General features: G+C 36.7%; 1 protein-coding gene across 2 annotated transcripts in view; it reads right to left on the reverse strand.

Annotated features, from left to right (window-relative positions):
* The window catches only part of ARHGAP15 (Rho GTPase activating protein 15), a 321119-nt gene that overhangs the window by 260293 nt on the left and 44055 nt on the right, over positions 1-16771 (reverse strand). For both annotated transcript variants that reach the window (XM_019290635.3, XM_019290634.3), the window contains exons 4-7: positions 14326-14400; positions 11099-11160; positions 9692-9779; positions 3591-3680 (exon numbers count right to left, since the gene is read on the reverse strand). In XM_019290635.3, coding sequence (XP_019146180.2) covers positions 3591-3680; positions 9692-9779; positions 11099-11160; positions 14326-14400 — 315 coding nt within the window. The remainder of the gene's footprint in view (positions 1-3590; positions 3681-9691; positions 9780-11098; positions 11161-14325; positions 14401-16771) is intronic.

A 16771-nucleotide genomic window follows, 5' to 3' on the forward strand; every position in this document is an offset into this window, starting at 1 on the left:
CTTTTTTGTACTTTTCACCTCTCTCCTATTTTTCCTTTTCTTTTTGAATTATCTGAGAGAAATCTCCTGAAACCTCTTCAAGGAAACAGTGTACAACCACAGGACTTTGTGCTAATGAACCCCCAGAATTAAAAATCCAGAGGTCAAGAGCACATCTTCCATGGAGTCTGGGCTGAATTTGAAGTTAAATGGTTGTTTGACTTAGAGTAGAGGTTGAGTGAAACAGGGGAAAGAATAAGATCCAGTTGAAAAGTTTACTAGAACTAAAGAATATGGAATATTGGGAAAAAAATCTGCAAATTATCCTAGTTACTGATGTTTCAACAGCCATATCAGTACTGCCTGAAAAGCAGCCCATTAAGTTATCTTCTTTATTGATAACCCACATCAAAACACACCTACCCGATATCAAACTAAGCCAAAGAAGGCAAGAGGAGAACGACAGTGACATAGGCGCTGTTTCTGTTCCAGTCGCTGACTGACAACACTGCCATCCCTTAACATGGTTTTATTTAGTTATTACAACCATCTCTCTGTAAATGACACTTAGGATTATTTAAGATTATGTTGTAATCCTTTTAATCCTCAGTGCTTTAAATTTCAGGCTAAACACCAAAGAGCAAACTAGCACTTAGCAGAAATATTTAAAGCATGTGATTTGAACATAAATCTTCTTTTATTCAGCACTCCTTCGATGAAGACCTACTGCATCACATCACTCAGCCAGCAAGAACAAACAGCATCATGTCTCACTGCAAACTGCTACCTTTCTCCACATCATGGGAAGCTGTTTCTAACCAGGTCTCTCCCTTGGTGCCAGCTACATCATCAATAAAAGAAAGGAAAGGTAATCAGGAGGTTATTTTTTATGAGATGTGCATATTTTCAGTTGCTATTAAGGAAAAGTTGAGGGAGAAAAACCCCCACATAATGTGTTCATCAAGAACAGAAATAGATTGCATGCACAAATTGGATAGTGTGAGACAGATCAGACTTATCCTGTTAAAAAGGGAGTAGCTCAATTAAAATGAGAGGAGTAACACTGCTGAAAACATCATGATCAAGACCAGAAACCCAAATTTTCCTGTCTGAATGTCATTTACTTGCAACTTCCTCTTTTTTTTTTTTTCACTCTGCATCGATCATGTTTCCAATTAGTTTTTCTTCATAATACTCCTATGCTCCAGCTCCTTGCTGCTATCCATTAACTGTCATCTGCTTAGATTTTAAATCCAAGATTTCCTTCTTTTTCTTCAACCCAAAATTTCAATAGTCTTTTTCTATTTATTCATGAACTCAAATTGAGCACCCTGGCTAAATCAAACTCAAAATTCTGCACCTACTCCTAATACAACACATTAACACAAAGCAACCATTGCTCTGTTTGAATCAGGAAAAAAGGTTTTATTAGAAAGTAATGAAACAAAATGCCAACTATGTTTTGATGCCACACTTTGAAGATATAATTATACTTATTTCTGATCATTTCAGAGTTAAGCAGCTAGTGCATTCAATCAAAGAGCAATGCAATGCATCTATATTTAGGTTGCAAAAAAAAAAAAGGATTAAAGAAAGTTACCCATATTGTTTTCATTTGAACAAACCTATGATTAAGTAGATGCACATTATCAATTTTATTCCCACCCACGAGGGATAAGTAGATCAGAAGAAGTGTTTCTTGAAATATTCAGTTTCCAGGTACAAACTGACCTCTCTGCTTTCGAACTCGCCTTGGATTCCCTCCAGACTATCTCACAAATCTTCCCTCCCTCTCCAGTCCCCTTCCCACTCTATCTGCTCATGTAGCACCAGTCTCGTTCAGTCCCTTCCTTTCCCAAAATGTCACCACTACTGGTGCCAAAGCCTTCTCCTCTTTCGCTCTTACCATCTGGCACAATCTTCTTGTAGCTCTCTGTCTAAACAATGCTCCATCCCTTTTCAAAATGTGTCTTAACATATGTCCTTCCTCCCATGCTTTTAGTTCTTAATGTCTCTCCCACTCACTTATTGGCTTGATGAAGACACATTTTAATGGGTTCAAACAGTAGTGCATGAGTTTCCTTTCTCACATTATTCTGATTCAGTGGAGTTACACCTCACACGAACAGAAGTGAGAAGAAAATGCATCGCAGAGCCTTCGTACCACCAGTTTGGTAAATCAATAACAGAGCTTCGTTTGTCTTCACGTTGGAAATGTATTAGCTGCAATGAATCACCGCTCCGAAACGCGTTTCCAAACAGGAATTTTGCTTACTGCAAAATGAGAAATAAACCCTAGAAGCTCAGAAGACCTGTCAGTGTGCTCAGGGGGTTGCAGGAGTGAAAGCTAAGGTTATACTTAATCACATTCCAAGCGAAAAAACTGAAGATTGACAGCGAAACCAAAATATTTATTCTAAAAATACCTAGGAAATGACAAAGCCCCAAGTGTTGTCTCAAGACAACCTGAAAGATGTGGGGGGTATAGAAGCATAAGTCTCCCTGTCTTGGGAAAGAGGAATATTTCTAAATATTGCATATGCTTTAGATAGATGTCTAGAAAAATAAACCTTGAAAAAGCCTCTGTAACACCCAGTTGACCCAAAGAGGTTTCTTTTCAAGAAGCCATGTACAGGCCCTTAGGGGGTTTTTATGTGTAGTGGTTTTTTTTCTTCAAGCCCAGATCCAGACACAGTTGGTTCCTCCAGCATGTTTCATTGGTGATGATGCCAAAGGACTCTCTGGTAACTAACAGGATCTTGACCCTGACATGTTCCTTTCTGAGTATCTCCCTCCTTTATTGCTTGTATTGTTAAACATTTTAAATGTTAGAACTCTGGGAAACAACTCGGCTCATAGAGAATAATATTTTGATGTGGCTTGATGCAACATTTAGTGAAACAGAAAAATACAACAAATCCTTTCTACTGATATTCATGGGAGCTGGATTATGTCCAAAACCTGAAGATGTTGCAATAAACTATTTTAGCCCCTAGATCCTGGAATGTTAACCTTGCAGTAATGCTTTTCCCCTCCTTTCATCTTCTTGGGCCTTGATCCTCCCTTTCAATTCAATGGGATTTGGATGAAGGAATTAAATAATATTATTTTCCATCAATGAAGAATAGTCCTGTGAGAAATACATGTCCTTCTCTTCTGGCTCTTTTAAAATCCTCCCCTCCCCTCACAGAAGTGAACCTGGGTCATCACCGTCTGAGGACCCTGAGCAGCAATAAAAATAAACAGAGTAACCGCACTGCGTTGGAGCCGTGCTTGTATAAGCAGTTTGAAGAAGTTGTGTTTATGGAAGTCCTTTAGGTCAAGATTCTAGGCCTGAACCCAAAGCAATTACCTACTAAGTTTTAAAAACAAATTGAATATAGAGCATTAATCAATAAATCAACAGGTTCTCAAGTGTTTAGGAGACTCAGTCATCAGAAATCCTTCTCTTAGAAAAATAGTAAACTGATGCTGGATAAAGTGTTACACTGCTGTACTGGTAAGAAAAATGCTGTATTAAATCAGGCTCTAGTTATTAAAACCAAGGAAATAAAACCTACCTCTTCACAGAGTTCAGACTTAAATGAGCAGTGGAATGCTTTGCCTCTTACCTGAAAGACATTCTTTCTGCTGGATTTCTCTGAGGTCCACTCAATGCGAGCACCACACAAATCCACACACTCAGGTTTATATCCCGGTTTCTGGAAAGGAAAAAGAAAAAAAATCAACATGAATATGGCCTGACTTTTCACAAATAGAGACAGTTATCAGATAAAACAAGAATAAATCAAGTTAAAGTGACAGATTGTTGTAGCACAGCTGCTGATATTACTCAAAAGAACTCATTATATACCCTGGTACTGTTAAATAACCACTCTTGGGGTGTCTTAGTAAGAAATAAGGTTCTGAGATCAGAACATAATTTTAAAAAAATAAATGCTTTAAAAAACAGTCTAGTGTAACATATAGTAGATCAAAACACAAATGCAGACACATGGACCAGCTATTTTCAATGCTTACTTTGCCAAACCTCTTGAAGAGTCATTGAGTTTAAAGGAAAAATTTTGTGGGTTTTCCAAATGCAAATTTAAACTGATGCAACTGGAAAGGACAGAAATTAGACAAGAACACATATCGTATCTCTGAGACAAGCTATCTCCTTTCTCCAAACAAATTATCATTTCTTGCTCCTAAAAAAAAAAGGAGAAAAGGCTTTGAGGGCATGTGTGACACCCAGAAAGAGCTCAACACGAGGGCTGATACTTCTCTGTGTCAGTCCACGCATCCTGGAGTGACACAGCTCTGCCTCCCCTGCTCCTCCATATGGATGCATGTAATTCAAAGAGCAGATTTGTTTGCCTGTATCATTTACGTTGCTGGGAGTTGGTGTAAAGCACAATAATCCTCATTTGCCATTGAAGCTCCTTCTCCAGGGACTCTCCCTGTGCAGCAGTTCTGGCAAAGCACATGTAGTTCAGAGGAGGCTTTGTAGATTGGGTAGCTGCACATCCCACTCAACAGGAAAAATACTGCTGTTAACAGTACAAAGCACCACTAACTCCCTTTTGGGGAAGAAGTGGAGCGATAGCCACATAATTAAATTAATCAGCTTGATGCAACTATTTTCTCTGCTGCGCTTAAGCCATAGTTACCTTAAAAATATTGCTAGTGATACAGAAAAGAGACTTTGTAGTGTTAAGAGCAGCCAGTCCAGCATCAGCCACAGATTCAGCTTTCCAAAGTCTGTTCACTGAATGTCTCTGATGTCGTTATTAAAGGCTAAAGTATGTGTGTTCTCCAGGATGCCTTTGAGATGGGAGGAAAAGAACCTATTTAGGTTAAAAGAAGCAAAGATATCCTGGTCAAGTGATTTGCAGGCATATTCTCCAGAAGTTTTCAGTACTGGAGTCGTAATTATGTTCTCCATTTGCCAAACCATAAAACCACGATGGTTAAGCTCCACTAAACTGACAGTTCTGTGTGTCTTTGTTCCTTTTTTTTATTATTATTAATTTTTTTAATAGAAGAAATGTACTCTTCAAAACAGAAGGATGTTCTTGTGGTTAAACCACTGGAAGAAAAGAGCTTGGATTTCTTTTTCCCCACCTCTGCCTCAAATTTCCTGCCTGGCCTCTGACAGGAGCTTAGTCTTTCCAATTTTTTAATAACAGATCAAAACTCCAGCATTGAGACTTGATTTTACAAAGATGTTGTGAAATTTAGACAGCTAATATTTGCATGGCAAAAATTAAAACATTGGAAAAAAAACCCATCACTGATATATTAATGCAAAAAATAATTCAAATTGTGGAGGAAATGAATGAGTTTTCAATATTCCAATACTTTGATAGATAGGGCTATGGGGCCTAGATCCTCTCCAGGACTCCATGCAACACCCAGATCTGCACCACAGAGGCAGCTCTGCAACCCATCAGGAACACACAACACGGGCTTCTCAAAGTGGGTAATCTGGCTTTCTTTGAAAAAAAATTACCCACAAGGATAGTTTGAGTCTGAAAACACTTTAACAAAGAAGGGAAGCTTTATTCCGCCAGCAGAAAGAGTTGAGAAATTTTGGAAACACATGATGAGATTAAAAGAACATGTAGACAAAGAAACAGAAATAGTTTTTTGATAGAGAACATTACTGGGCTACAGAATATTTTCCTCAGGAAAAGTGTCATGGAACACTGAAGGGAGAAAAAACAATGAAAAGCCTAGAGAGGCTTTGCAGGAAGATGGAATAGTGAACTCTACAGGATTTTACCATTTCTAATTTCTATGACTGTACAAAAATATATGCAACAGCAGAACCTGGACCATTCTGTGCACCCAGTGAGCACACAGTATAATTCTGTTGCTGTTGCAGTACTTTGGAGTTTGTTTACAGCTCTGATTTTGTAATAAGCAGGAGAAAAGTACAAGAATGAGCATCTCCCTCTCCAGAAAGGATGGGATGCTTGTGGTGTTGGAAAGATGAACACACTTCTGCTATGTGCAATAATTATTTAAGTCAGTCTCTTTTTCTCTGGGGGAAATAAATATGAATTGAGCAACCTGGTCTATTGGAAGGTCTCCCTGCTCATTGCAGGGGAGTGGAACAAAATAATCTTTAAGATCCCTTCCAACCCAAACCATTCTATGATTCTATGAAAACTTATCCCTTGGAGAATTTCAGTTCTGATGACAGTGTGTCTACGAACTCATGGGTATGGCATAGAATGTGAAGCTTCTCATGAAAATCCCATGCTAAATCATTCAGATCCATCGAGCCTGAATCTGCCCATCACTCTTCTGATGCACACCTGGAGAGCACCCACTGAAATCCATCAGAACTCCAGGAAATCTACAGGGGAAATTCATTCTGGCCTAAACATTTCCCTCCTACATAGTTGGTTTTCCAGCTTATGCAACACCCAGAGACACTGGGAGAGAGTAAGTTAAGGTGACTGGGAAGCCTGAGCTCTCCACGTCCTTGCTTTGTGTTTTGCAGTCAGAGCAATTATGTTATATCAATGTTGTTGGAGGGGGTTATGCTGTAAATTGATACAAGTGTCTGCTAAGATGAAGTCTTCCTAAACATGAATATGGATTTCAGCAGCGTTTTCACTCACTAAATTACTTTGCAGATGGGCTAATAACCTGAGGTTAAAATAACCTCTGTTGAATAAACTATCTGAGGGAATAAACTGACTACATTTTCTTGGTCAGAAAGACCAGCTGATAATAGAATTTAACGTTGGCAAGGAAGAACGGAGCTGTGATTCATTTAGATCACAATGTCCTTAATTTAAAATAAAGAGTTAGTCGAATTCATAAGGATAGTGTAAAAAGAAAAGTGTATTAGAGCCAGAACCACAAATGATCAAGGCAGCAGCAAAAGCTAATAATTTAGCTACATGGGATGCAAACCTGCATTTTCAGTAGTATTTGTAAACAATCTCATTTTCTGAATCTCTCCTCGGTGTGCTTTAATTGCTGTGCTCTATTACTTCCAATAACTCCAGATTTTGTCACCAACTTCACCAGAAAGCAAAACAATGGATACCAGCCCTCTCCATGCAAAGCAACAGCAAAGTTGCCACAGTGAGTCCTGCAACTACAGTCGTACACAGGAACAGCAAAACCTCCTTTTAGCTATTGCCAGTTCTTTGATTAAAACATTATTAAAGATTTAGGCCAATATAATTTTAAATCACCTCTAAATGCTGTCCTATAGTCATGAAAAGAGGTGTGATTAGAGGGGCTCTCATTTCCCTCTCTCATGTTGCCTTTGTTTTGTGAAATATCATTCCTCTTATAACGATGCTGTCTTAGTCTAAATTTTTGCTCCAAGTACAGTATTTAATAATTAATAATTAATGAATCAATGTCTTTAGAATACAAAGGAACATTAATCTTTTTGTTAAGTCACATCATTTTCCTGCTAACAATAAAAATGTTTTGTTATAATTCATACTATCTTATATGAACGTCACTTCTCTTACATTATTTAATTAATGGGTGAGTTCCCCCTTTTCCAAAGTAAACTAAAACTGGAAAAAGAAAATCAGTAAACAAACAGCTTCTAATGAATCTTTTTTTGTATTAGTCCTTTTCCACTACCAAAAATATATCTGGTTAAGTGGTTTACAGAGGAAGTAAGCATTGCATTTACTTTATCAGATGAGATAAACATGCCAGTTTAGCTTTTTTTGATGTGCAAAATTTGGGTTTAGGAAATTGGATTATAGGATTTTGAAAACTGACAGTGCTTGTTGTTTTCAAGCTTTACTCAATTTGTTTATTTACTGTTGCGTTTAAGTTTCATGCAACAGACAGAAAATGTAAGTTTAACAAATTTTTCTCACCTAGTGAACATTGAGTTCACACCTCCCAGTGTTCAAATCCAGCATGGAATAAAATAAAAAAACACCACACTTTTATTTTTTTCGCCGATAACAAGGAAAATACGGGGTCAATTTTTCTGTGCTCTTTCAAACACAGGAGGCAGATTTTACCTGACTGATTGTGAGCACTGGTGATCATTGAGGCTTCAGGGATAGGGACTGACCTCTCAGAAGGTCCTGTTTCATAACACACCACTATTTTTTTAGTTAACCAGTTTGAGAGCTGGGCCAAAATCCCATTCTCCAGGCAGGTCTAGTTTAGTATCCAAAACCCTAAAGAGGATTTTAACCATGTGGAGGAGTCTCAGAGGAGAATCTAGCCTCCTGTGCATTAGATTTCCACTAGTTCATTTATCTCCTGGAATTCGAGTGAGAGCTTGCAAAGAGAGGGAAGAGGTAGCAAGGAGAAGTGTAAGACACCTAGTAAATTATAAGATTAGTTCTCATAAGTTCACCTTAGACATTTTTCTTTTTTCTAATAACATATAATTCAACTTTAAGGAAAACAGATGATTCTGAAAAAAATAATAATTCAAGTTTCTCTGTTTTCATGACTGCAGAGTTGTATTTTCCAGCTGGACTAGTGCAAACACAAGCAGAAAGACCCTTTACTTATTTTTATTGTTTCATCTATTAGTTCTGGGGTTCTTTTTCTACAAAGCTCACTTTCTTTCAAAAAATGTAAGGCATGAAAAGGTGCTCCTCAAGGCTGATTTTATGACAGGTGGCATTGATAGATCTAGGATTTATAGAAGAACTGTTTGCATCACCTGCCACAGGAAAAATAACTTATTGTTTGTGACTCCTGCCAAAGAGAGCACCTTTGTTGCCACCCATCACGCCAATGGGATTTGGCAGGTTTGATCAGGCCTTGAGAGCCTTTCACAACAGGGCTTTGTCAAACCTGTCCCTTCACTGCCCACAGTGTCACAGAGCCACCAAATTTCCCTTTTGTTGCCCACACTGAGGCTCGGCAGTGCCCAGCTCTGAAGGGACACGTGCCGCTACCGCTCGTGCAACAGAGCTGTCACATCTCCCGAGACGAAGATCAGTGGCCTTTCCTTTGGGGCACAATAAAAAGGTACTGCAAATTTCACTTTGTAGTAACTACAGGCTACAGAAATTGCATTAGCTGCATTAGATGGAGTCATAGAAATATTCAGGAAGGTTAGCGGGATATGGTGGATGTCACATTTATACTGCGATAAAAAATCACTTTGCTAACTTATAATGTTTTCTGCTTTGGTAACACCCTATATTAAGGTGCCATTTATAAATAATTTATTATTATTTATTAATGTATAAGCCACTTTATAGGATGGTAGATAACAACTTAAATTCATGTATTAAAGATGCACATGCATGGTTTAATACAATTTACGCCTCACAATATCCTTTACAACAGATTCTCATCGCATCATCTGTTCAGCATTTATTACTAATGCATTTTATAACACACTTTATAATACGTTATTTGAGGAAGTAGCTGCATTTAGTGATCATTTTCATAAATAAGAATAAAGCGTTTATAAGTGGCACCTTAATTTAAAGTGTTACCTTCACATTACTGGGTAGTCACTCACCATTTGTCTCACTTTGCAATTACTCTCGAAATGCATCTCTTAATAAAGGACATGCTGTGTCCTATTTCTTCTCATACACTACATCTGATTAAGAGTTTATCAAGGCCTTTTTCCTTCAGCTGCTCTCAAACCTTTGAAGTTGCCAGCTCAGTCTAAATTTGTCTTCTCTAAACACCAAACATTTTATATTGAAATAATAGTTGCCAGGAGGCTGAGGATATTGGATGGTTGATTGCCTACCAGGTTGGCCAACGCCGGCTGCTTGGATTCTTTGTAGAATTCCATTTTCCGAGCAGTAAGAACAACCCAGGAGGTGGACCAGTTTTTCCTTATAAATAAGATTAAAAAAAAAAAAAAAAAAGAAAAAGGGAAAAATCTGTGAGGCATTCAAGCAGGAGGTAAAAGATGTTTCATTTGTAGGCTTGACTTTTAATTATGAAAACATAATATATATTAGTATATATCTGTCAGAACAAAAATGGTCTAAAGTCAACATTGTCAATGATCTTCCATCAACATTGATGGCATTGCACCATCCTAATTATATCTGAAATGTAGCCTATCAAAGTTTGAAGGGCTTCTTTCTCCTCATTCATATTTTGAAGCCCATTTGTATTTCTTTTTTGCCATGGTGTCAAATGAAAACTGTGAGATTATTCACACATGCTCAAAGTTCACATGTAGAGGACTCTGAATTAGCTGGTGCCCTTCTGGTACCTAATACTTAAAATAAAGCTGAGAAAGAAAAATGTTGATCTGACTATACTCAGAGCTCAGTAACAGGTCTATTTTGAAAGGTCCCAAATGCTTTGTGCTTTTCCTAAATTAAAATTTCACAGGAGAGCAAGGAAGATACGAACAATATCTGAGCAAGGTTTAAGTAACCACTAAACATCAGGAGTTCATGGTACAACCCTAGAGAACTGACAAACTGCTGGGGCTAGGGAGAAGTAAAAATACACATGGACATGTGAAAGAATGTCCCCTGATAGCAGAAGAACACAACATTCAACTCAAGAAAATGCTATTATATATGTTACCTATAACCAGTTTCAAAGCACTACATAATCATAAATCTGATCTGATAAAAAACTATTTTTAGGTCAACAGATCAAATTTGACTGTCCAATTTAAGGGTCATAACATCTGATATTTACAGAAATACTCATAACCCCACTATTGATCTGCTTCATATGGTGAATACGAATTGTCTGCTGGTAAGCACAACTTCAGTTCTTTGTTATTTTTCTCTATTTTTTCTTTCCATTTAAAAGAGGTCTTGCAAGTGCACAAAGGTGTAAGTGGTCAAGTGTGCTATGTGCAGATTTAAACACATTTTCCTATGAGTCGGATATGCTGGATGAATACGGATTACCAAAGAATTAAACAGTAATACATCTTGGAATATATCCTAAATCCAGTACCCAATTCATACTAAATGCCATCAGTTGTGGATAGACTGAGGCAGCCACAGCTTCTCTGGGCACTCTGTGCTAGGGCCCACCACCCTCACAGTTCTTCCTAATATCCAATCCAGCCCTGCCCTCGGTCAGTTCGAAGCCATTCCCCCTTTTCCTGTCACTCCAGGCCCTTGTCCAAAGTCCCTCTCCAGCTCTCTTTAGGCTCTGTCACATTCACGTGTTATACCTCAATTTCTTGCCGCCATCTGCTATTTTTGCTTTGAGAAGATAACCTTCTTTCTCCACTACCTGCAAGAAAGAAAAATTAAGGTCATAACCATATTATATATTCAGATGAATAAAACCACTTAGTACATGCAAAGGAGTCTTCATCCAGCTAGTCTAGTGTGGGGAATTTTACCACTAATTCTCAGCTTAATCACCTATTTTTTCTTATATACTCAGTTCTTTTAAATATTTGAAAACAACATTTAAAGTCAACTACTATACAAAATTAACCACAATAAAAACTGAATTAAGTTTTAATTTACTTTATTTTATTCTATTTATTTAGAAGAAATTTATTTTAATGCAGGCAAAGTTTCTCGCTACAAGCAAATGAGAATTTTAAATACAATGCAGGTAAATTATGTTAAAATATCATTTTATATATTGAGTTTCATTACTAGCTGTGAGGGACACACCACACTGAGGACTCTGTATGGGAATGTGACACTGGATTGCAGGGTCCCAACACTGTGCTTGAGTTTTGGTGTATTAGAAGCAAGGCCTAGGCTTGCTTTTTTTTTTTTTTTTTTTTTTGCATCGCAGTTTGTGCTCCTACACCTCTCTGAACACCTTCCTTAAGCCAGAGTCCCTTGCAGACACTTGGCTCTCTGATCTGCTGAAATATCCCATTGTACAGCCGGGATACAGCTGGGATAGGGGTTATTTTTGTCTATGTAAATTTATATTAAAAAGCTAAGAAACAAACAAAGCAAGATGACTGTTTTTCAGCCAAACCTTCCATCTCATCAGGTCTCATTTACTAAGGAGGTCTCGACTGTGTCAGTAATGGGAAAAAGAAACAAAACTGTGATTAGGGGTGAGTCTGGTTTCGCTTTCAAACACTACCAAGCCAGTGCCCAACTTGGATATTAGAAACTCCACGTGGCCTTTGTAGTAAATTGCATCACAAGGAGATTTCATTACAATTTCAATAGAATTTTGCTGTCTGCAAAGCCATTAAATAGCAATAAAACACGCTTTAAGAGGCAATATAAGGATTTTTAAATCAAACATGTCTGTTATTTTGATTGTACAAAATAGCATTATTTTAACCGTGTAATATGTTTCACTATTTCCTCAGATTTTGTCTGAGGTTGATATACAACATATAATGAAATATATACTGTGAATACATCTGTTTGTACCTATGGAAAGGCCTGTAGGCCTGTGGACAGTGATTTAGGTGACATTATCAAATGGGTACATGAGGATCAGCGTGTGCTTCATCTGTAATTTGTACTTATCTCATCTGTAATTTGTACTTATCTCATGTAAATTCCTGTCATGCATATCATTGCCATAGAAAACCCAGAGAGAAAGTGTGCAGGGATTATTGTGCAGAGTCATGTCACTATTTATCTAGTGATGGATGGGTGAACTAGAAGAGCTAAAATAAGGGGTTTTTTTTTCCCCCTTACTTTACTTTTTTAATTTTTTTTTCTCCTTCTAATCCTTTATTTTTGTATCATAAAGCTTCTGGTGGTTGACCAGGGCCAGAGATGCCAAATAACATATGAGAAAAGTTATTATTTTTAATATTTCTATCCATCTGGAAACAGAAACTGGGAGGAGCATTGGCTAAGCATTCAAGCTGTTGATTGCTTCTCTGAATGAGACCCTAAATCTCATGCTTTCAAAGTTTACCAACCACTTTCCCAAACTGCTATCTTGACCAATCCAGAACTGAAGGAAAATATTATTTTCCAACATCAGATCTGTATCACCTTTGTTGTCACATTTTGGGAAGTTAAAAACTGGATGTGTTTCCAGGTGAAAATGTTGCTGTTTAGTCATATTCTCCTTATAATTGTCTTCAGCTAGGATATCAAATCCACTAACAAATAGTGGGTATATAAAATATCCTGACTTAAATTACATAGCTCAAATCCACCATTTGCTATAAATTAAATGGCTCAAAACTGAACAGTAAAAAACTACAAGAGCTGCAGTTAATATGAGCCCTCTCAGTGCTGAGAAAACTCCTTTCATATATATTGCTTTAATTGAATTAGTACAGGTGCTGTCCTTAATTAAAATTAGCATGGCCTCTTCTAATTGATAATGTGCACAGTTTTCTCTGTAATTAATATAAAGGGCATGCACGGAATTATGAAAAACTACCACAAAGTCAAATAAAAATATATCTAGGATGACCACAATACTTTTATAATTTCTGTTTGAGGTGCTGCATTCCCCTTGCTTAGCTTCTGTTTATATCCCCTTTTCTATTCTACTTTTTTTCCAAGAAAACACTTCTAGAACAGCTCAGGATCAACTTACAATCCTTCTGCAAATAGATGATATTGGATTGAAAAGAATTCCAAATATATCCCAATGATATGTTCTGTTGTTTCTGTCTAAATAAATATCATCATTTGTTGTTAAGCTGCTGCCCTTCCTGCACCTTTCCAACATGTGAAAGGTTGAGAAAATGACCCAAAATGCCCTGAAGAGTTAGCATAGAAATAGAAAAATGGAAGTATTTTGTGGAGTTTATGTTGATTTGTTTTCTAAATTGTTTTTAGAAGAATAGTAAAGATGAGAGCACGTAGTGTAAATATTTGCGTTTCTGAATAAGAATCAAAAAAAAAAAAAAGACTCATTCTCATGAGTTAATATCGTTAGAAACTATGAGGAAACATCACTGTGTCACATACAGGTTTTATAATTTTCTTGAGTAGAACGCAAACGTTCTGAACATACCTAATCCTGAAAAGTTTGTGTAACAGTACTGCTGATACCAAACTTTCTTTAATGAATCTGTATTTGCATATTCATTTTATTTTAGCTGAAAAAACATCTGTTTCTCATTCCCCCTAGATTCTCTTAATGTCAAGAATTTTTTTTTTAATTTCATGATAATATTTCTTATACTAATTAATACTATTATTAAAAACACCTTAATAAGGGCAAAGAGAGGACAAAGACTTCCTTTATACCAAGTATTAATACTGACGAAACTTCAGTTGAGTGCAACAGAACTAACGACAAAGTCAAGCTGTATAAATGACTTTGTACCTTCTAAAATTATTCCTTTTGATTAATCAAAATCCCTTACGTCCCTTAACATCTTGAGGCATCCAAATACTCTCATATTCATTCTTTAGTAAAGCAAGTGCAACGTTTACGTTATAAACCTTTAAAATAACCAGAGTGATTTATCAGATCTGTAGAGCAATTTCTCACCGTGGGGTCCTGGGTACTGATGATGTCTGCAAACGTCAGGTTGTGTTGGGAAAGATTTCTTCTGTGACGATTTATCTGAAAAAGAAGAAGAAATATTTGTATTCAGAGAGGGATCAAATAGATGCAGGTAAAGATGGACCAACAAATTGAATTACAAGGCACACACAGCATGAACTGGGTGGGGGTTTGGGGTTTCTTTCTGATGTTCCTCTGAGCCCTGGGTATTTGAAATGTACAGCTGATATACTGTGGTATAAAACTCTGGTATAAATGTGTCTCTTTGTGATGTCACATTGGCAAATTTACCTAAAAATTATTCAACCGATAGTAATAACCTAAATTACGATTATTTTTTTTTTCCCCCATTAGGAATCTCGAAAATAGGTTAACTGGTTAGGTGCTCTTAAATCCATTTTAGAGAAATAAGAAAGCTGCTGATTATAACCTCAAGGCCACAATAAGCAAGTCAATGAAGAAACCAGAAAACAATTGGGCACAAGTACAAAACAACCCAGCAAGTTTAAACTGCTTTAAAGGCTGTTTCTAAAGTCTCCATGACTGAAAGGTTACAGCAATACCGGATTCTGAATCTACAATTGCTCCCAAATCTCAAGTCCTTGATTTCCTCCAATTCTCCCTTTTCTTTGGGGAAGACAATGTAATCATCTGTGACTTAATTCTGAAAAATTATTGCTTTACACCAGAAACTATTAAAACTAAATGAAAGTTGCTTCACAAATCAAACATTTGGCAGAGCTCAATAGCGTTTTACTTCCTTAAAAATCTACCACAAAGAACAGATCGCTCAAAAGTGTGTGCAAGTGTGTGTATATGTCTATACATATAAGTGTGTGTATATATATACATATATATAAAACTTTTACTGTTTAAATTAAATATCAATCAAAAAAAATATAATTACGAGTTGAGATCCTGTAAAACTCAGTGATTATTTCTTCTTTTAGCTGAAGCCACAAAGCAAACAACAAAATATAGTCTCAACTAGTTTCCACTGTATTCATCATAATGCATTCTCTTTTCCTCTATTAAAAGAGACTTAACCAAAAGTCATAATATATTCTGTTTATATTCAAGTGTCTGAATATAGAAAATGTTCTTAATTAATCCAGAGGGCCACGCTCAAAAAACAGTTAAACATATTATGATCCCATATTTTTTCTCCACACATTGCTTTCATGTTTATTTGTAAGCACTAAGGTTTTTAAGCCTTGAAATCTATATCCTAGATATTGCTCTACTCTCCTAGTCAGAGCTAATGAGCTTAATGAATTACCAGTTCTAAATTTAATACAAACATTTCAAAGAAAGAGATAAAACATTCTTCACAATTCAAAAGTTTCACTGACCTATTTATGAAGAATATCACTTAACAATTTCATTAAGGGTGAGTAACAGCTGGTGACATGGCTGTGTCCTAAAGTGTTTTTCTCTCTTAATATTCTGCATCTTAAGCAATCGAGCTTTCATAAGAAATACTTTAGTTAGTGGCAGTCCCTCCTTTGGGGAGAAAAAAAATGTCAGACCACATTTTCTGTATTTTGCAATCTTGTTTTCAGGAGTGTCATGTTCCTGTTTTATTAGCATGTAGGGTAAACAAGAATGATTTGCTGATGCTATTGAGAGAACTTCTAAGATTACAGTCTTTCTATTTAGATTTTGGATGGAGCTTAATATTAATGCAGGCAGAGGCATGTATATAAATTCAAAATAAATTAATTCAATTTATCTCTTTCTTTATCTTTACTGTTAGACAACTTTGAAGGTTCTATAGTGCCCAAGACATATAGCTAAACTATTCAGGTCTAGATCACAGAAATGCTTTCTTACCCAGATCCCCCCCATTCTAATTATTCCGTAACATACAACAGAGCGCATTGCCTGGCGATGCTTTCTCAAATATATTCTTCACTCATCCAAATTAAATAACAAGACACACTACCACTCCACAGTGCCTGCTTTAACATTCTGCTGCTCTCTCCAGGAGCCCCATGTGCATGTTGGGGGCCCTGTGTGCAACTTTGTGAAGTGTGGAGCACTGAGCAGAACTCTTGGCTGCTCTTTGGTTCAGTGATCAGAGCATTAGCAAAAGAAATGCTCATGTTTGATACTTGTTAAAAAGAATTTATCCAGAGCCCTAAATCCATCCACAACCCAATGAAGAAATGAGTAAAAAGTCCTATTTTTGTAGGCTTAGCAAATTATTGGGGTAGTGTAATTAAAAGACAACAGTAAGATTTCCAGGATATATGAAAGGATTAAGGAAAATTAAATTTCAGGTGTGGATGATATTATGTCCTTTAAGAAACTCATTTGTGTATGCAAAGCAAAAATGCTGAGGAAATCTTCATGAAGACAAGGGAAAGAATAGACCTCTTACACAATTATTTAATTGATGTGTTTGCACGTTGGTGGGCTACAAAAAAGA

This window comes from Corvus cornix, chromosome 7 (assembly GCF_000738735.6).
Source record: "Corvus cornix cornix isolate S_Up_H32 chromosome 7, ASM73873v5, whole genome shotgun sequence".
NCBI lineage: Eukaryota > Metazoa > Chordata > Aves > Passeriformes > Corvidae > Corvus > Corvus cornix.